The 19,795-nt window shown below is 44.5% G+C and overlaps 2 protein-coding genes across 2 annotated transcripts; both read right to left on the reverse strand.

The window, feature by feature from the left end:
* Positions 1-15,888: 15,888 nt before the first annotated feature.
* On the reverse strand, positions 15,889-16,278 carry LOC147088089 (histone H2A type 2-C-like). Its single transcript, XM_085977908.1, has one exon. The coding sequence runs from the start codon at positions 16,276-16,278 to the stop codon at positions 15,889-15,891; it is 390 nt and encodes a 129-aa protein (XP_085834034.1).
* A 1,293-nt stretch (positions 16,279-17,571) lies between these two features.
* Positions 17,572-17,982, reverse strand: LOC147088090 (histone H2B-like). The gene has a single exon (XM_085977909.1). The coding sequence runs from the start codon at positions 17,980-17,982 to the stop codon at positions 17,608-17,610; it is 375 nt and encodes a 124-aa protein (XP_085834035.1). The 3' UTR covers positions 17,572-17,607.
* Positions 17,983-19,795: the final 1,813 nt, after the last annotated feature.

Here is a 19,795-nt window from a genome sequence, read left to right on the forward strand (position 1 = left end):
TGTTCTTTCAGGACAGCGTGGAGTTTTACTTGGAGCTGGTGTATTTGGTCACCGCCTTTGTCCCTTCCGACACGGCGTGCTTGGCCAGCTCCCCGGGCAGCAGCAGGCGCACGGCGGTCTGGATCTCCCGGGAGCTGATGGTGTGCCGCTTGTTGTAATGGGCCAGGCGGGAAGCCTCACCCGCGATACGCTCGAAAATATCGTTCACAAACGAGTTCATGACGCCCATGGCCTTGGAGGAGATGCCGGTGTCAGGGTGAACCTGCTTCATCACTTTGTAGATGTAGATGGAGTAACTCTCCCTCCTCGACTTTCTACGCTTCTTGCCGCCCTTCGCTGCCGGTTTAGTGACAGGTTTCTTGGCGCCCTTCTTGGCAACTGGTTTCTTTTCGTCAACCATTCTCAAAGTCGATTTCAAATACAAATATGACGCAATCCCGCTCCGCGCTCGGCTTAAATAGGCTGCCCCCACAACCCTATGCTAATGAAGGATGGGTGAAGGCAATGATTGTCATTGGCTGCTTAGGAATGCTGTCAATTTCCATTGTTCTGCAGGTCTCTGATTGGCTTCTTTATTTAACCAATCAGATTGAGTTTTTATCACCAGCACGCCCCCTGCAGTCAGAAAGGTCATTGCAAGAGCAGAGGAAGCTTCATCTTCCCATTAACCAAATCCCAGACCATTATCCGTGGTCCCAAGCGCTTCTTCCGGACGTGACAGCAATTAATTGTACTTCCTTCAACCAGTGCACTATATTCACGCCTTGCGGTGTGGTCTCCGCCACTTTAGTTCAGTATCTGCCAGTCTCTAGTACTGTGAATGTGTGTATTGGAATAGTTCTGTATTATTCATTCTCTGGTGATTTATGTAAATGTTGGAATCATTCTCAATCTCAGTCTCTGTTACAGTATGTGAGTGTGGGACCCATTTGTTTCCTGTCCGTCACTGATACCATGTGTCAGTGCGGGATTCCATCTGTTACGGTCAGACTCTGGTACCATGTGTCAGTGTTGGAATTCATTTGGAATCAGTCATTCTCTGGTAGTGTACGAGTGTGTGACATTAATTCTGTGTCAGTCTGTCACTGGGATGTGCAAGTCTGAGATTCATTCTATATCTGTCATTCACTGGGATGGTGTGCAAGTCTAAGTCTAAGATGTCAGTATCTGGTACTGAGTGTGAGTGTGAGATTCATTCTGTATCTGTCAGTCTTTGGGACTGCATATTAGTGTTGGATTAGAGCTGAACCTGTCTGTCTCTGGTACTGTCTATCAGCGAAGAAATCCGCATGAATCTGCTACTTACTCGGTTTATGAAAGTGCGATTCTTACTGCATCTATCAGACTCTGGCACTGAGATTAATTCCATTTCTGCTGGTATCTGCTACTGTATCTGTGTGTGGGACTGAATCTATCTGTAAATCAATTATACTGCATGTGATCGTGTAGTCATTCTGTATCTGCCGGCCCTCTGATGCTCTGTGTTACTGTAAGATTCAATCTCTGCCTGTCAGCCTCTGTTCTGTAATTGCAAGTTAGAGTAATTATATATCTGACAATCTCTGGTGCTGTATATGAGAGGGAGATTCATTCTGTACCAATCAGTCTTTAATGTGGGGTTAATTTTGTCGCTATCATTTTCTTATGCTGTGAGCGAGTGTGTATTAATTCTGGGTCTGTCGCCATCTGATACGCTGTCAGTGTGAGATTCATCCTCTCTCTCTGCCAATCTGATATACTGTATGTGAGATTGAGATTTATTCTATATCTGTCAGTTGGGGATTTATTCTGTCTCTGTCACTATCTGGTACAGTATGTGAGTGTGTGATTCATGCAATGTATCTGTCAGTCTCCGATACCATATGTGAGCATGAAATTCTATAGCTGTCAGTCTCTGATAATCTGTGTCAGTGTGGGATTGATTCTGTGTTAGTCAGTGTCTGATACTCTATGTGACAGTGAGATATATTCTGTATCTCTCAGTCCATGGTAATATGTTTGAGAGTGAGATTCATTCTGTATCAGTCAGTATTTAATACTCTGTGTCAGAGTGGGGATCATTTTTCTCTATAATTTTCTGGTACTGTATCTGTTTGACTCTGATACTCTGTTAGTGTCAGATTAATTCTGTATCTGTCAGTCTCTGATACTGTATATGAGACTGAGATATATTCAATATCATTCAGTTCTGGCACGGCATATGAATTTGGGAATCATTCTATAACTGCCTGTCTCTGATACAAAATCTACCTAATTGTCACATACAGCACCAGACATTGACAATACAGAATCAATCACACACCGATACACAGTATCAGAGATTGAAGTAACAAATTATTCTCATTCTCACTCATTACGTGAGACTGACAGATACTGAATGCACCTCATTGTCACATACTGAACCAGAAACTGACAAATCCAGAATTTAACAAACACTGACAAAGTGTATCAAAGTCTAAGAGATAAAGATTGCATATAACAATCACATAACAATACCAAAGACAGGCAGTTTCTGGTACGGTATCTTTGATTGGGATGTATTATGCACCTGTGAGTCTGATACTGTATGTGAGATAGAGATTGATTCAGGAACTGTCAATCTCTGGATAACATTTGAGATTCAGATTAAATCTGTATCTGTCAGTCTGGGTAATGTGTGTGACTGAGAATCAATCTGTATGTCCGTCTCTGAAAATTTGTGCTGGTGTGTGATTGATTATGTATTGTCAGTGTCTGGTACTGTAAGTGAAAATGAGGTAGATTTTTTTATCTGTCTGTCCCTGATACTATGTGAGAGAGTGAGATTCATTGATTATCAGTCAGTCTGTTCTACATTCTGTCAGTGTGAGTATCCTTTTGACTCGATCATTTAATAAGTTAGTGTTACCGTTTTGAATCTGTATGTGAGAGTTAGATTAATTCAGTATATCCGTATCTGTCAGTCTCAGGTGTTGTATGAAAGTGCGGGATTCATTCTGTATCTGTCTGTCTCTGATTCCCTGAGTTAGTGTGAAATTAATTATCTCTTTGTCAGTTTATGATTCTGTATGCGAGAGTTAGATTAATTCAGTATCTGTCACTCTCTGGTGGAGTATCTAATTGTGGGATTCATTCTGTATATTTCAGTCTCAGATACAGTGTGTGAGAGTTAAATTAATTCTGTACCTCTCATTCTGTATATCTGTCTCTGAAACTCCTGTCATTGTGTGATTGATTCTGTATTTCTCAATGTCTAGTCCTTTATATGACAGTGAGGTAAATTCTCTGTCAGTCTCTGGACTTTGTGTGAGAGTGAGATTCATTCCTAACCAGTCAGTCTTTAATAATCAATGTCTGTGTGGGATTAATTGTGTCTATCATTTTCTGGTATTGCACGTGTATGTGGGATTCATTCTGAGTCTGTCACACTCCGATACTCTGTGTCAGTTTGTAATTCAACCTGCACCTGTCAGTCTCTGGATGGTGAATGTGGGTTTTACTCTGTACCTGTCAGTCTCTGATGAGAGAGTGTGGGTGATACACTGTAACTGGCAGCTTCTGATACGTGAATTTTAGGTTTTACTCTACCAGTCAGTCTCTGGTCTGTGAATGTTGGTTCTATTCTGTACCCATCGATCTCTTGTATGCTATCTGGTTTTATTCAGTACCAGTCAGTTTCCGATAGATTAGTGTGGGTTGTTTTCCTGTACCTATCAGTACCTGGTATATGAGTGGGATTTTGACCTGTAACTGTAAGATTTTGATATGTGAGTGAGGTTTTGTCCTGTACTTGCCAGTTACTGATCTGTGAGTTGGTATGTGCTGAACATGTCAATTTCTGGAATGTGAATAGGATATTGTCCTGTACCTGTAATTTTCTTGTCTGTAAGTGGGGTATAGCCCTGTTCCTGCCAGTTTCTGGAATATGACTGGAATTTTGACTTGTTTCTGTCAGTTTCTGGTATGTAAGTGGAATTTTGCCTGTACCTGTTAGTTTCTGGTATGTGGGTTGTGTATTGTCCTGATCCTGTCTGTTTCTGGTACGTGCATGGGGTTTTGTCCTGTACCTCTCAATTTCTGCTATGTGATTGGAGTTTTACCTGTTAATGTCAGTTTCTTGTATGTGAGTGTGAATTTGTCCTTTACCTATCAGTTCCTGGTATGTGAGTGCGGTTTTGACCTGTAACTGCAAGTTTTTGATGTGTGAGTGGGGTTTTGTCCTGTACTTGCCTGTTACTGATATGTGATTGTGTTTGTGCTCTACCTTTCAGTATCTGGTATGTGAAAAGGTTTTTGTCGTGTACATGTCATTTACTTGTCTGTAAGTGGGCTTCTGACTTGTAATGTGTGGGATTTTGTCCTGTTCCTGTCAGTTTCTGTTATGTGAGTGGAGTTTTGTTTTGTACCTGTCAGCTTCTGGAATGTGAGTGAGGTTTTTACCTATTCCTGACAGTTTCCCTTATGTTATTTGTGATTTTTCCTGTACCTGTAATTTTCTGGTATATAAGTGTGTTTTTTTACTGTTCCTGCCAGTTTCTGGTGTGTGAGTGGTGGGTTTGTCCTGTACTTGTAAGTTTCTGGTATGTGATTGTGATTTTGTCCTGTACCTGTCAGTTTCTCATGGGTCAGCAGGGGTCTGTCTGTACCCATCAGTTTCTGGTACGTGATTGGGGCTTTGTCCTATACCTATCAGTTAGTGGGGCTATGTCCTATACGTATCAGTTTCTGTTATGTGTGTGGCGTTTTCTCCTGTATCTGTCAAGCTTCTGGTATGTGAGTGGGGTATTGTCCTGTACCTGTCAGCTTCTGGTACTTGACTGGGATTTTGCCCTGTACCTGTTAGTTTCTGCTTTGTAAGTGGGATTTTGCCTGTACCTTTCAGTTTCTGTTATGTGAGTTGTGTTTTGTCCTGAACCTGTCTGTTTCTGGTACGTGAATGGGGTTTTGTCCCATACCTGTCAGTTTCCAGTACGTGAGTGGGCTTTTGTCCTTTACCTGTCAGTTTCTGTTATGTGAGTGATGTTTTGTCCTGTACCTGTCAGGTTCTGCTATGTGAATGTGGTGTTGTCTGGTACCTGTCAGTTTCTGATAATTGAGTGTGGTTTAGTCCTCTACCTCTCAGTTTCAGGTATTTGAGTGTGGCTTTGTCCTGTATCTATCAGTTCCTGGTATGTGAGTTGGGCATTGTCCTGTACCTGGCTGTTTCTGGTATGTGAGTGTGGTTTTCGCGTGTACCTGTCAGTTTCAGATATAAGAGTGGAGTTTTGTCTTCTACCTTTGAGTAATTGGTATGTGAGTTGGTTTTTTGTCCTGTATGTAACAGTTTCTGGTATGAGAATGGGGCTTTGCCCTGTACCTGTCATTTTCTGGTGTGAGAGTGAGGTTTTGTCCTTTAACTCTCAGTTTCTGGTACCTGAGTGTGGTTTTGTCCTGAACCTATCAGTACCTGGTATATGAGTGGAGCTTTGTCCTGTACCTGTCAGTTTCTTGTATGTGAATGGGCCTTTACCCTGTAACTGTCAGTTTCTGGTATGTGATTGGGCTTTTGTCCTTTACATGTCAGTTTCTGTTATGTGAATGTGGTTTTTTCCTGTTCCTGTCAGCTTCTGGGATGTGTGTGGGTTTTTTTCCTGTACCAGTCCATTTCTGATATGTAAGTGGGGTTTTGTCCTTTAACTCTCAATTTCTGTTATGAGAGTGTGGTTTAGTCCTCTACTTGTCAGCTTCTGGTATGTGAGTGGGGTTTTGTGCTGCAGTTGTCATTTTCTGGTATGTGAGTGGAGTTTTATCCTGTACCTCTCAATTTCTGGTATGTGAGTGGGGTTTTGTGCTGCAGTTGTCATTTTCTGGTATGTGAGTGGAGTTTTATCCTGTACCTCTCAATTTCTGGTATGTGAGTGGGGTTTTGTGCTGTACTTGTCAATTTTTGGTGTGCGTAAGGGTTTGCAAAATCCCTCAGCCCCGAAGATACTGGAGATATTAATCCACATCGTGGATGGAGACTGTGCGTGCTTTTAAATTGCCTCTGGGTTGGACAATGTTTTAAAACGTGCCCAGAACCGCAAAAGGCTGCTTTGAGATGGGCGGCACGTGGACAACACCGGAATCAAGGAATGCTGTGGAAAAATTTGCACAATTTAAGACAGTACATTTTATTAAAATTTGTACCCTTGACCAGAAAATGACAACTGCAGCACAAAACCCCACTCACATACCAGAAGCTGACAAGTAGAGGACTAAACCACACTCTCATAACAGAAATTGAGAGTTAAAGGACAAAACCCCACTTACATATCAGAAATGGACTGGTACAGGAAAAAAACCCACACACATCCCAGAAGCTGACAGGAACAGGAAAAAACCACATTCACATAACAGAAACTGACATGTAAAGGACAAAAGCCCAATCACATACCAGAAACTGACAGTTACAGGGTAAAGGCCCATTCACATACAGGACAAAGCTCCACTCATATACCAGGTACTGATAGGTTCAGGACAAAACCACACTCAGGTACCAGAAACTGACAGTAACTGGATACAATACCTCACACATATCAGAGTGCGATTTTGACGTGTAACTGTAATTTTCTGATTTGTGAGTGGGGTTTTGTCCTGTACCTGTCAGTTTCTGGTATGTGAGTGAGGATTTGACCTGTACCTGTCAGTTGCTGTTAAGTGAGTGGAGTTTTGTCCTGAACCTCTCTATTTCTGATATGTGAGTAGAGTTTTGTCCTGTACCTATCAGTAACTGGTATATGAGTGGGGCTTTGTCCTGTACCTGGCAGTTTCAGGTATGTGACTGGTTTTCTCGTGTACCTGTCAGTTTCTGATATGAGTGGAGTTTTGCCCTGTACCTATCTGTACCTGTTATATGAGTGGGGTTTTGACCTTTAACTATAAGATTTTGATATGTGAGTGAATGTTCGTCCTGAACTTGCCAGTCACTGATATGTGAGTGGGTTTGTGCTGAGCCTGTCAATTTCTGGTATGTGAATAGGATATTGTCCTGTACCTGTCATTTTCTTGTCCGTCAAAGTGGTATTGCCCTGTTCCTGTCAATTTCTGGAATATGACTGGAATTTTGTCCTGTTTCTGTCAGTTTCTGGTATGTAAGTGGGATTTTGCTTGTACCTATTAGTTTCTGGTATGTGAGTTGTGTTTTTTCCTGAACCTGTCTGTTTCTGGTACGTGAATGGGGTTTTGTCATGCACCTGTCAGTTTCTCTATTTGCAACCGCGATACAAAGTTACATTGTCTGACCTCACTGCAGCACCGCGGCACTAAGATTCACCACACCAGGTGTGTAGGACGGTTCTATAGTAAGTTATCAGCATCCAGACACAACACAAACCCAGCACTGGATCATGAATGACACCATCCGATTGGCACAGTCCAGGTTTATACCTCCCACTCCCAAGGGACGACATATAAAGTTCAGGAACGCTTCTTGGAATATAACCACAGGCACCTGGTCAGTACAAACAATTGTTTTTAGTCTATTGAAAGCGAGTTGAGGGCCTGTGTAATTAACAGACTGCCACAGAACCCGGATCCTGGTGTATCTGGGGGACTCACAATGTATCTCCCCATCTCCAGCAATACGTTTCTGGAGAACACAACGCACCGAAAAAATAACCGATTTTTGAAATGTGATCTTTCACACATCTCACCTGCTGCCTGAAATAAATGCACTTTGTGAAACTGCCCACACCCTCACAGTCAGGCTGACTTTCCACTGTTCGCTGCCCTAGAACAACAGACACGGTGAGACTTGAACCGATTCAGGAACATTCACTACTGATTTGGGGGAAGAAAGTAGCAATGATTTGAAAGAGCGAGGTGATTTACTTTCTTTGTTACCTTACACTGTACACACACAGCCCGAGAATGGCCTCTCCCTTCCCCCACTCACTCCATGTTGCGGAACTCGTTCCTGTTCCAATCTGCCGCTGAAATTACCCCGACTCAAAGCCCATCTGCGGACACAGTCCCAATGCGATGTGTTGCTGTGAAGAGGCTGCTGTTTGCTCCCTTACTCTGCCCGTGATATCTCCGCTCTATGATGTGTTCAGCGATCATCAGCCGAGCACCAAGCAAACAGCACCCGCTGGTAGAGCTGGGAGAGGGAAGCTCGCATGGGCCCTTCCTGTCGCTTGTGCGGGGAGAGGGGGAGGAGCAGGCAAATATTTAAATGCTGAAGCGTGAAAGCTGGAGGCGGAGCTGAAGCTCAGAGGACGCTGTCTCTGCTCAGCCTGTCACTCTGATTCTGTCTCCTCCCAGCCTCTCTCACACTCTGCCTTTCTCAATCAGACCCGGGCTGGCTTCATAAATACATTCAGTTTATATTCCTGTGAGGAATCGTCATAGCTGGAAGAGGTAGAGGAGGCAAAGGACTGGGAAAAGGCGGAGCCAAGCGCCACCGTAAAGTAATTAGTGACAACATCCAGCGCACAAAACAAAGGCTCTTCTCAGAGCCACCCACCGCCTCAGAGAGAGAACAGGGCCCTGGGAAAGGGAGCGGGGATATATTGGGGTGGGGAATAGCTTCAGAATTATAAGGACTATGGGGTTACAAGTGACTCTTTGGCCCGGACCCTGTATTCTCCCCTCACAGTGAAATGCTCTTTTAGTCTTCCTGGATGTCCATGCGCTCAGTGTCCTGTTTCCATTCAGCTTTTATACATCAGACAGATGGTGTGACGGGGAACCGGGGCTTTCCACCTCACAATAGGTTAAACCGAGCTGCTGTGACAAGAGGCCAACTTGTGAGATTATTCTCCTTCTGAAGTTTGCTTCCTGCACAGATACTGTCGGGGATTGTGAAATTCAAGGGTTTCAGGAAAGTCATTGGATGGACTGTAATGATAAACATAACATAAGAACATAAGAAGTAGGAGCAGGAGTAGGCCATAAGGCCCCTCGGGCCTGCTCCGCCATTCAATAGGATCATAGCTGATCCGAACCTAGACTCACGTCCACTTCCCTGCCCGCTCCCCGTAACCCCTAATTCCCTTATCAGCTAGGAAACTGTCTATCTCCGTTTTAAATTTATTTAATGTCGCAGCTTCCACAGCTCTCTGTGGTAGCAAATTCCATAGATTTACTACCCACTGAAGAAGTTTCTCTTCATCTCAGTTTTGAAAGGGCAGCCCCTTATTCTAAGATCCTGCCCCCTAGCTCTAGTCTCACCCATCAGTGGAAACATCCTCACCGCATCCACCCGATCAAGTTCCCTCACAATCTTATATGTTTCGATAAGATCGCCTCTCATTCTTCTGAATTCCAATGAGTAGAGGCCGAACCTACTCAACCTTTCCTCATAAGTCAACCCCCTCATCTCTGGAATCAACTGAGTGAACCTTCTCTGAACTGCCTCGAGAGCAAGTATATCTTTACTTAAATATGGAATGTATAGTAATCTGGGATGTTATGATTAAGGTTATCCACCAGGTGGTGCTGTAGCCAATGCTGCTACTAAGGTCAGAGGTTTGCTTCCTGTTAAGGTCAGAGCTTTGCTTCCTGTTAGGTCAGCACAAGGTGGAATGCCAGGATGCTGATGCTGGCTGTCTGTAAACGTGTTTCCTAGTTGTTAATAAAGTACTCGTGTTAATTCTACGATATTGTTTCTTTGAGTCGTTGTTCCATTTAATGGATTTATCACATTTGGCGACGAGGCAACTTAAGGATGCTGCATAAAGAAGAAAAGTCTGCCGGGATATTTAAGCAACAAAATCACGAGCTAAAGTTAGCTACAAGCTGGAAGAGAGCATGGCTGCCATGATAGGAACGGTTTCTGCTTTTGATATTCAAGCTCAAACCTGGGAAGAATACTGTGAAGTGTTGGGTTATTTTATCGAAGCAAATGAAATAAATGATGCCGGTAAATGGAAAGCCATTCTGCTTAGTTCAGTGGGAAGCCAAGCCTACAGTTTGATAAAAAAAATCTGCTCAGTCCTGAAAAGCCTGGAGACAAACCATATGGTGAATTAGTGGTTTTGCTAAAAATAACATTTCAACCCTAAGCCTAGTGAGATTGTACAGTGTTTCAAGTTTAATTCAAGGAACAGGAAAGAGGAAGAGGGCATAATCGACTATGTAGTGGTGTTGTGTAAATTAGCACAAGATTGCAATTATGGGAACAACCTGAAGGAAATGCTGTGAGATAGGCTAGTTTGCGGAATTATGGACAACTGAATGCAACGTAGATTATTATTTGAGACTGGACTTACTTATGAAAAAGCATTGGAACTTGCACAAGCCATAGAGACAGTGAACCGAGATGTAAAAGAAGTACAGGGTTCAGAAAGCGCTAATGCTACGCATGTTGCAGGTCAGGTTGTTGTGCACAAGTTGAACATGCGTCAGAGACCACAATGTGAAATTGTGAAGGCATGTTATAGATGCAAGGGCGATCACCTGGCGACTGAATGCTGTTTTCTGGAGGAAAAGTGCTGCAAGTGTGTGAAACGAGGACACATAAAACGAGCTTGCAGGGTGAAATCACCTGTGGTGGAATCCAAACCAAAAGGGGGAAGACAGCAAAACCAAGGGAGAGAAGTGAAAATACATGGAGCACACCACATCAGCGGGGATGCTGAGGAAGAAGAGGACATGTTCATAATGTATGGCATGTTAGAGAACTTTCCAAAAGTGGCTCCTATCACATTGCAACTGAGAGTAAATGAATCTAAGGTGAACTTTGAAGTGGATACAGGGTGTGGCGTGAATAAATGAACAAGGCAGAGTACTCAAAATTATGGAACCGTGCAAAAGTTCCAGAGTTAAAGCCTTGCTCCCTGCATCTTAAAACATATACAGGTGAATGAGTAGCGAGATTAGGTACAGCTAAGGTAACTGTGCAACACAGAGACACAGTGGAACAGCTATCGGTAGTTATAGTATTGGGTACCGGACCAAACCTGTTAGGTCGGGGCTGGATAAAATAACTTAAATTAGACTGGGGAGCAGTACATCAAATAGATACGGGCAAACAGTTGACTTTGCAAGAAGTGTTGAGTGAACATGAGAGTGTGTTCAAGGAGGAACTTGGCACATTTAATGGCCCCCAGCTAAGATTTATGTAGACAAGGAGGCACTGCCAAGGTTTTTTAAACAATGGCCTGTGCCTTATGCTAGGAAGCCAAAGGTAGAGGCTGAGCTTGACCGTCTATTGAGAGAGAACATACTGGAGCCGGTGAAATGTTTGGAATGGGCAGCTCCCATAGTACCTGTGTTAAAACCGGACAATTTGGTAAGACTCTGTGGAGACTATAAATTGACTGTCAATCGGGTGTCCAAACTAGAGCAGTATCCTATTCCCAAAACAATGGATCTCTTTGCAAACCTGGCTGGAGGAAAGATATGCACAAAGTTGGATATGAGTCATGCCTACTTGCAGATTACACTGGATGACGAATCAAAGAAGTGTGTCACCATAAATACACACAAGGGCTTGTTTACATACAACTGCTTACCGTTTGGTGTCTCATCTGTCCAGCTATCTTCCAGAGGACAATCGAAGCTGTACTGCAAGGGATTCCACTTGTTTCCATCTATCTGGATGACATTCTGGTGAAGGGAAGAACCGGCCAGGAGCATCTGAGCACTCTGAGAGAGGTACTACAGTGATTGGAGAGGGCAGGGTTCCGGCTGAAGAGGAGTAAGTGCACTTTCCTGGGGAATGAGGCAGTGTTCCTGGGACACAGAATGGATGCCACCTGGCTCCATCCACTCAAGGAGAAGGTACAAGCGCTGCAGGACGCCCCTGCTCCTACAAATGTGGCTGAGTTAAAAGCTTACCTGGGACTGCTGAACTATTATAAGAGATTTTTACCAAACTTGTCAACTGTGCTAGCACCTCTTCACAAACTACTGTGCAAGGAGACACAGTGGCAGTGGAGAGAGGAGCAGGGGGTTTCATTTGTACAGTCCAAGCAACTGATGCTGTCGTCGGATGTGCTGGTTCACTACAATGCAGAGAAAGACATTATTCTCTCTTGTGATGCTTCACCTTAAGAGGTGGGGGCAGTTCTTTCACACTGCATGGAAGATGGAACTGAAAGACCAATAGGGTTTATGTCCCAAACTCTAACAGCAGCGGAAATTTTTTTTCCCAGTTAGACAAAGAGGGGTTAGCAGTCATGATTGGGTTACAGAGGTTCCACAAGTACATATATGGCAGGAACTTCACCATATGCACCGAACATAAACCTCTTCTCTCTCTTTTCAATGAAATTAAAGCAGTTCCACAGATGGTGTCACCCCGGATCCAGAGGTGGGCAGTGACGCTGAGGGCATATGAGTATGTCATCGTCTGCAAGGCAGGCAAGTACCATGGGAACGCAGATGCCTTGAGCCATCTTCCACTGCCAGGCACACCTACCCATGCAGCTCCAGAGGACAGAGTTTTGATGTTGGAGGACACTGACACGGCACTTGTGACTGCAGAGCAAGGAAGAACATGGACAGGTAAAGATCCAGTACTGTCTAGAGTTCGAGAATATGTGGTGAGGGGATGGCCACAGCATCTGGAAGGGGCTGACTTCACACCCTACAGTGTCAGGAAAACAGAGCTGAGTGAGCAGCATGGTTGCGTGTTGTGGGGAGCACAAGTGATTATTCCACGGCCAGCACGACAGTCTATTCTAGAGCAACTACATCAGTGTCATCCTGGGGTCTCGCATATGAAAGCCTAGGCTACGAGTTACTTGTGGTGGCCAAAGCTAGATGAGGAGATAAAAAATCTAGTCTAGACATGCAGCACTTGTCGAGAACACCGGAAGGCACCAGCAGCGGCTCCTCTCCACCCCTGGGAGTGGCTGGATAAACCATGGAGAAGATTGCACTTAGATTATGCGAGTCCATTCATGGGGAAGATGTTCCTCATAATCATTGATGCACATTCCTAGTGGATGGATGTTTATCCTGTAAATTCCGCTTCCGCCACTACTACTATAGACTGCCTGCGTTGGAGCTGCGGCAATCAAGGGCTATCGGAGATCGTGGTGAGTGACAATGCCACTTGTTTTGTGAGTACAGAGACAAAATAGTTCTTGGGAAAAAATGACATAGTGCAGGTGACCTCTGCTCCATATCATCCATCCTCGAATGGACTTGTGGAGAGAGCCGTACAAGCATTTAAGGAGCTGGTGAAAAAAAGTGCAAAAGGGAGTTTAGCAGCCAAAGTGTCACGGGTTCTGTTCAGCTACAGAATAACACCTCAATCCACCACAGGACTCTCTCCTGCTGAGATGTTATTAGGTCGTAGACTACGCTCCACTCTTGACCTTGTCCACCCAGACCTAAAAAGGAAAATGGAAAACAGACAAAACAAACAAAAAGAGAACCATGACAAAAGAACAAAGAGCCGAAGTTTTGGAGAAGGAGATGCGATCCTTACCAGGAATTTCAGTTATGGACCAAAGTGGATTCCTGGCTTCATAGACTCAATGACAGGTCCAGTATCATACAAGGTTTTGTTGGGAGATGGTAGATATGCAGATATGTAGATCAGATACTTCCCAGACAAGGGGAAATTGAAATGAAGGTTCCAGATGCAACGACTGAAGACAGGGTTGCCCCCAGTTATCCAAGTGCATCTGTGGTGCCACCACCAGGGACAGAGATAATTCCACAGGAACCTATCCATCAAGAGGAAACCATTGTTGCAGAGTCAGATACACTGAGCACTGCTCAGGAGCAGCTGGTGGCTTCACCACAAACAAGCAGGGACTTTACTGTTAGATGTTCACAAAGGGCTCGCAAGCCACCAGAGAGATTGATACTGAACTGTTAGATTCGTCAAGTATGGAACGTGATGAATGGACACTCCTTATGTGACCCTCAGGAATGGTTGTTTGTTAAGAAATTCATACTGAAATGTTAAGGGGGGATGGATATAGTAATCTGGGATGTTATGATTAAGATTATCCACCAGGTGGTGCTGTAGCCAATGCTGCTACTAAGGTCAGAGGTTTGCTTCCTGTTAGGTCAGCACAAGGTGGAATGCCAGGATGCTGATGCAGGCTGTCTGTAAACGTGTTTCCCAGTTGTTAATAAAGTACTCGTGCTAATTCTACGATATTGTCTCTTTGAGTCCTTTTTCCATTTAATGGACTTTTCACAGAAAGCAAAACTGTACACAGTATTCCAGGTGTGGCCTCACCAGTACCCTGTATAACTGAAGCAAGACTTCCCTGCTTTTATACTCCATCCCCCTTGCAATAAAAGCCAAGATTCCTTTGGCCTTCCTGATCACCTGCTGTACCTGCATACGAACCTTCTGTGTTTCATGCACCAGGACCCCCAGACCCCTTTGTACTGCAGCACTTTGCACTTTCTCTCCATTTAGATATTAACTTGCTCTTTGATTTTTTCTGCCAAAGTGCATAACCTCACACTTTCCAACATTATATTCCATCTGCCAAATTTCTGCCCACTCACTTAGCCTGTCTATGTCCTTTTGCAGGTTTCTTATGTCCTCCTCACTCACTGCTTTCCCTCCCATCTTTGTATCATCGGCAAACTTGGATATGTTGCACTTGGTCCCCTCCTCCAAATCGTTAATATAGATTGTAAAGATTCCAGTTCTCACTGTCGGTGCCCGCTCTATCCTGAGGCTACTTTGGATTGGTCGCTTGATTGGAATCCCATTTCCTTAACAGAACTAACTATTGGCCTCTATTGATCAATTTTAAAATAAAGTTTGAAACATTCCACCTAATTTAAAATTAAAGACTTTTATTTATAATTATAAAATTCTTCTGAGACAGACATTAATTTGGAGCAGTTATACTATTGTTCTGATCATTTCCTCACCAGATTGAAATGACGTTAGCCGGAATGAATAAACTGACGAAATCAGTGCAGTAAACCGACGGCTCCTTCAGAGAGGCTGTGGGTGGCTCTTAAAGGAGCCGTTGTGATTTCTATATTTCTGTCAGTAAATTGTAGTGTTTTACTTGGAGCTGAGGTATTTGGTCACCCCGTGCTTGGCCAGCTCCCCGGACAGCACCAGACTCACGGCGGTCTGGATGTGTGGACACAATCCGCACTTTCCAAACTATTAAAGGTCTCTGCCATCTAGTAACTGACGGTGAGTGCTGCAACAAGAGACAATAATTCAGCAGAAACCATTTTAATTTGGAGAGAAGATACTTCAGCACCGTGTTTATGTTCAGCTTAAATCCATTGCCAAATAGTTTATTGGTCCAGCTGAAAACTGCAAAGAACCATTAAAAGCAGATGGACGCGCTCACCCGATTCCGGTGTGAACAGTGTGGTTGATCATTGATTGTGGGATAGATACTGTATCTGTCACTCTGGCTCTTGGTGCCAATGTGAGATTCACTGCTGAATATGGGATACTATATCTGTCACTCTCTTGTACAGTGTGGCAGTGGGATTGACAAAACTGCCTATGATAGACAACGCCTCTGTCACTGCCTGTATTGTCAGTGGCAGGTTGGCTGGTGAAAAACGATCGATACTGTATCTGACACTGTCTAGTACAATGTGACATTTTTAATTGTCTGGTGAGGCTACACTAGAAACTTTATCTGTCACTCACTGGTACTGTATCAGTGTGGGATTGACAGGTGAATATAGGAAAAGCACTAGCGCTCACTCACTGGTACTGCATGTGAGTGAGGGAGTGTTCGTTCATACAGGATAGCAATTGTATCAGTCACTCTGTCTGTGTGGCAGCGTCTGATTGTCAGGTGAGTGGTGGATAGATAACTAAATGGGCAAATCTGTGAATTTCAAAGTATAATTTAAGATTTAACATGTTAAATTAGATCTGAGATAATTGTGAGCCATAGAAAAGAACAGGAACCAGCCCTTTCCTGGAAACTGTGGGTGGCTCTGAAAAGAGCCTTTGGGTTATCAGATTGAATCTTGTCCGCTTTACTTGCTCTTGGAGCTGGCAGTGCTGGTTTTCTTGGGCAGCAGCACCGCCTGGATATTAGGCAGCACCCCGCCCTGAGCGATGGTCACCTTTCCCAGCAGCTTGTTGAGCTCCTCGTCGTTGCGGATGGCCAGCTGCAGGTGTCTGGGGATGATGCGGGTCTTCTTGTTGTCGCGGGCCGCGTTGCCGGCCAGCTCCAGGATTTCAGCGGTCAGATACTCGAGCACAGCAGCCATGTAGACCGGGGCTCCGGCACCCACACGCTCAGCGTAGTTGCCCTTTCGGAGGAGCCTGTGAACCCGGCCCACAGGGAACTGCAGTCCGGCCCGGGATGAACGGGACTTGGCCTTGGCCCGAGCTTTACCGCCGGTTTTTCCTCTGCCAGACATTTTCACAATCAACACGTTCAGAGAAAGAATGAAAGTCTCCGCCCACATCTGCCCTTCTTATACCTTCTGGAGGAATGCAGAGAGCCTACTTGTGATTGGTCTCTCTGTGGTGCATTTCATTGGTGTTTTCCGGTGACCAATCACAGTCTGTTTTTCCCAGCAATGATAAGTGTGTGGAAATAACTGTCCCCAACAGTCAGACCGCCAACCATTTTTAAAATTCGAAAAGTCCGCCAATTATTTTCCTAAACGAGCGAATTAAGTTAATAAATATACCATTAGCCAAAGTTTTCACCATGTTTTTAAAAATTCATTTTATCTTATTTCATCTCTCCCTTGCAAATTCCAGGCTGTTACAATAAGGATTAATTTCGGGTTGAATATCGCACTTTCACGGGCGGGATTAATTCCCCATTGATTCTGTAACGGGACACATTCCAGCTCAAATTTTGTAAAAGTGAGGATTCACAGATTATCGATCGATCCTTTGCACAGGCGCTGCTGCGGGAGTGAAACCAGATCTGGGAGCCCTGCTGTGAGAAGAGAAGAGGGACAGAGTGTTCAAACTGACCGCGTTCTGGTCTCTAAGAAACCCCATTCTGGGTTGTTAGACTGCAGGAAGTCTCGGGTTAATAAAATGATTGACCACAACTGGCATTGAAAAAAAATGAAAATGTTTTTACAGAGATTGAGGTGACTGAATAAATTCCCATTGATTCTGTAACGGGACACATTCCAGCTCAATCTTTGTAAAAGTGAGGATTCACAGATTATCGATCGATCCTTTGCACAGGCGCTGCTGCGGGAGTGAAACCAGATCTGGGAGTCCTGCTGTGAGAAAAGAGGGGCAGAGTGTTCAAACTGACCCCGTTCTAATCTCTAAGAACTCCCATTCCGGGTTGTTACAATGCAGCAAATCTCCGGTTAATAAACGGATGGACTCCCAACTGGCTTTAGAAAAATGCAAAGGTCTTGACAGAGAACGAGGTGACTGAAATCGGAATCTCGCACCTAAAACAAACTTTTAATTAGTCGGCTGGCGCTGCAAATAAACGGGTCTGAGAGCAAAGGCAAAGTGCGACCAAGGACCGTGTTTGTGTTTTAGTGGGCGGGAAATACAACATCGACGCTAAGGGCGATCCGGTCAATGAAACTGCTTATCTGAGAGTTAAAAACTACATCTACAGCTGGAACTTCAAACGTTCTTAAAAATTTCAGTAAATTGAATCTACAAGGCGATGCGTTGTGTAGCTCTTTCAGAGAGATGGTGGGTGGCTCTTAAAAGAGCCGTTGTGTTTGGAGTTTGTTCTTTCAGGACAGCGTGGAGTTTTACTTGGAGCTGGTGTATTTGGTCACCGCCTTTGTCCCTTCCGACACGGCGTGCTTGGCCAGCTCCCCGGGCAGCAGCAGGCGCACGGCGGTCTGGATCTCCCGGGAGCTGATGGTGTGCCGCTTGTTGTAATGGGTCAGGCGGGAAGCCTCACTCGCGATTCGCTCGAAAACATCGTTCACAAACGAGTTCATGATGCTCATGGCCTTCGAGGAGATGCCGGTGTCAGGGTGAACCTGCTTCATCACTTTGTAGATGTAGATGGAGTAACTCTCCTTCCTCGACTTTCTGCGCTTCTTGCCGCCCTTCGCTGCCGGTTTAGTGACGGTTTTCTTAGCGCCCTTCTTAGCAGCTGTCTTCTTTGCGTCCACCATTCTTAAGCTAGATTTCAGCAACAAAATGACTCAAACATGCTCCGCGCTCGGAATATATAGGCAACCCCACAGTCCTATGCTAATGAGGGATGGGTGAAGGCAATGATTGTGATTGGCTGCTTAGGAATGATGTCAATTTCCATTCTTCTGCATATCTCTGATTGGCTTCTTTAGGTTTCCAATCAGACTGAGTGTTTGCCACCAGTACGCCCCCTGCAAGTGCGTGTGTGACATCTGCCCATTCACCATTTCCCAGACCATCTTCCATGGCCGCAAACACTCCTTCCGGACGGGACAGCCAGTTAGATAGACTTCCTCCAATTTGTGCACTATATTCACGCATTGCGGTGTGGTCTCCGCCACTTTAGTTCTGCATCTGCCAATCTCTAATACTGTGTGTGTGGGGATATTTCTGTATCACTCAGTCTCTGCCGTCCTTGCGGGCTCCGTGCGTCCCAGGCAGCTAAGTGTCCTTTGTTGATTGGTGCGCTCGGCTCGTTAAGAAAAAAACATTTCACTGACTGGATTTCACTTGTTGTATTTGGTTATGTGACAAATAAAATGAAATTGAAATAGAATTGATTTATGTAAGTGTAGGAATCATTCTCAATCTCAGTCTCTGTTAAGGTATGTGTGTGTGGAATCCTTTAGTTTCCTGTCCGTCACTTTATTTTTATTCGTTCATGGGATGTGGGCATCGCTGGCAAGGACAGCATTTATTGCCCATCCCTAATTGCCCTTTGAGAAGTTTTTGGTGAGACAGGTTCTTGAACCGCTGCAGTCCGTGTGATGAAGGTACTCCCACAGTGCTGTTAGGGAGGGAGTTCCAGGATTTTGAGCCAGTGACGATGAAGGAGCGGCGATAGAATAGAGAGTGCTTGATGGCTGGCGTGGACATGATGGGCCGAAGGGCCTCTTTCTGTGCTGTATAACTCTATGACTCCATGACTATGACTAAGTGTCAGGGTGGGATTCTATCTTGTACCGTGTGTCAGTGTTGTTATTGATTCTGAATCTGTCATTTTCTGGTAGAGTGTGAGTCTGAGATTCATTCTACATCTGCCTGTCACTAGGACGGTGTGCAAGTCTGAGATTCATTCTACATCTGTCTGTCACTGGTACTGATTGTCAGTGTGGGACTCCTTCTGTATCTGTCAGTCTCTGGTACTGTGTGTGAGTGTGGGACTCATTCTGTATCTGTCCGTCACTGGTACTGATTGTGAGTGTGGGAGTCAATCTGTATCTGTCAGTCTCTGGTACTGATTGTGAGTGTGTGAGTCATTCTGTATCTGTCAGTCTCTGGTACTGATTGTGAGTGTGTGTCATTCTGTATCTGTCAGTCTCTGGTACTGATTGTGAGTGTGTGTCATTCTGTATCTGTCAGTCTCTGGTACTGATTGTCAGTGTGGGACTCATTCTGTATCTGTCAGTCTCTGGTACTGCTTGTGAGTGTGGGACTCATTCTGTATCTGTCAGTCTCTGGTACTGATTGTGAGTGTGTGAGTCATTCTGGATCTGTCAGTCTCTGGTACTGATTGTGAGTGTGTGAGTCATTCTGGATCTGTCAGTCTCTGGTACAGATTGTGAGTGTGTGAGTCATTCTGGATCTGTCAGTCTCTGGTACTGATTGTGAGTGTGTGAGTCATTCTGGATCTGTCAGTCTCTGGTACTGATTGTGAGTGTGTGAGTCATTCTGGATCTGTCAGTCTCTGGTATTGATTGTGAGTGTGTGAGTCATTCTGGATCTGTCAGTCTCTGGTACTGATTGTGAGTGTGTGTGTCATTCTGGATCTGTCAGTCTCTGGTACTGATT

This window comes from Somniosus microcephalus, unplaced genomic scaffold, assembly GCF_052327205.1.
Source record: "Somniosus microcephalus isolate GS21.2 unplaced genomic scaffold, FLI_Smic_1.0 unresolved_chr5, whole genome shotgun sequence".
In the NCBI taxonomy this organism is placed as follows: domain Eukaryota; kingdom Metazoa; phylum Chordata; class Chondrichthyes; order Squaliformes; family Somniosidae; genus Somniosus; species Somniosus microcephalus.

Coding starts and splice junctions, on each gene's coding strand:
- LOC147088089 (XM_085977908.1), bottom strand. CDS start 16,278: ATGTCTGGCAGAGGAAAAACCGGCGGTAAAGCTCGGGCCAAGGCCAAG.
- LOC147088090 (XM_085977909.1), bottom strand. CDS start 17,982: ATGGTGGACGCAAAGAAGACAGCTGCTAAGAAGGGCGCTAAGAAAACC.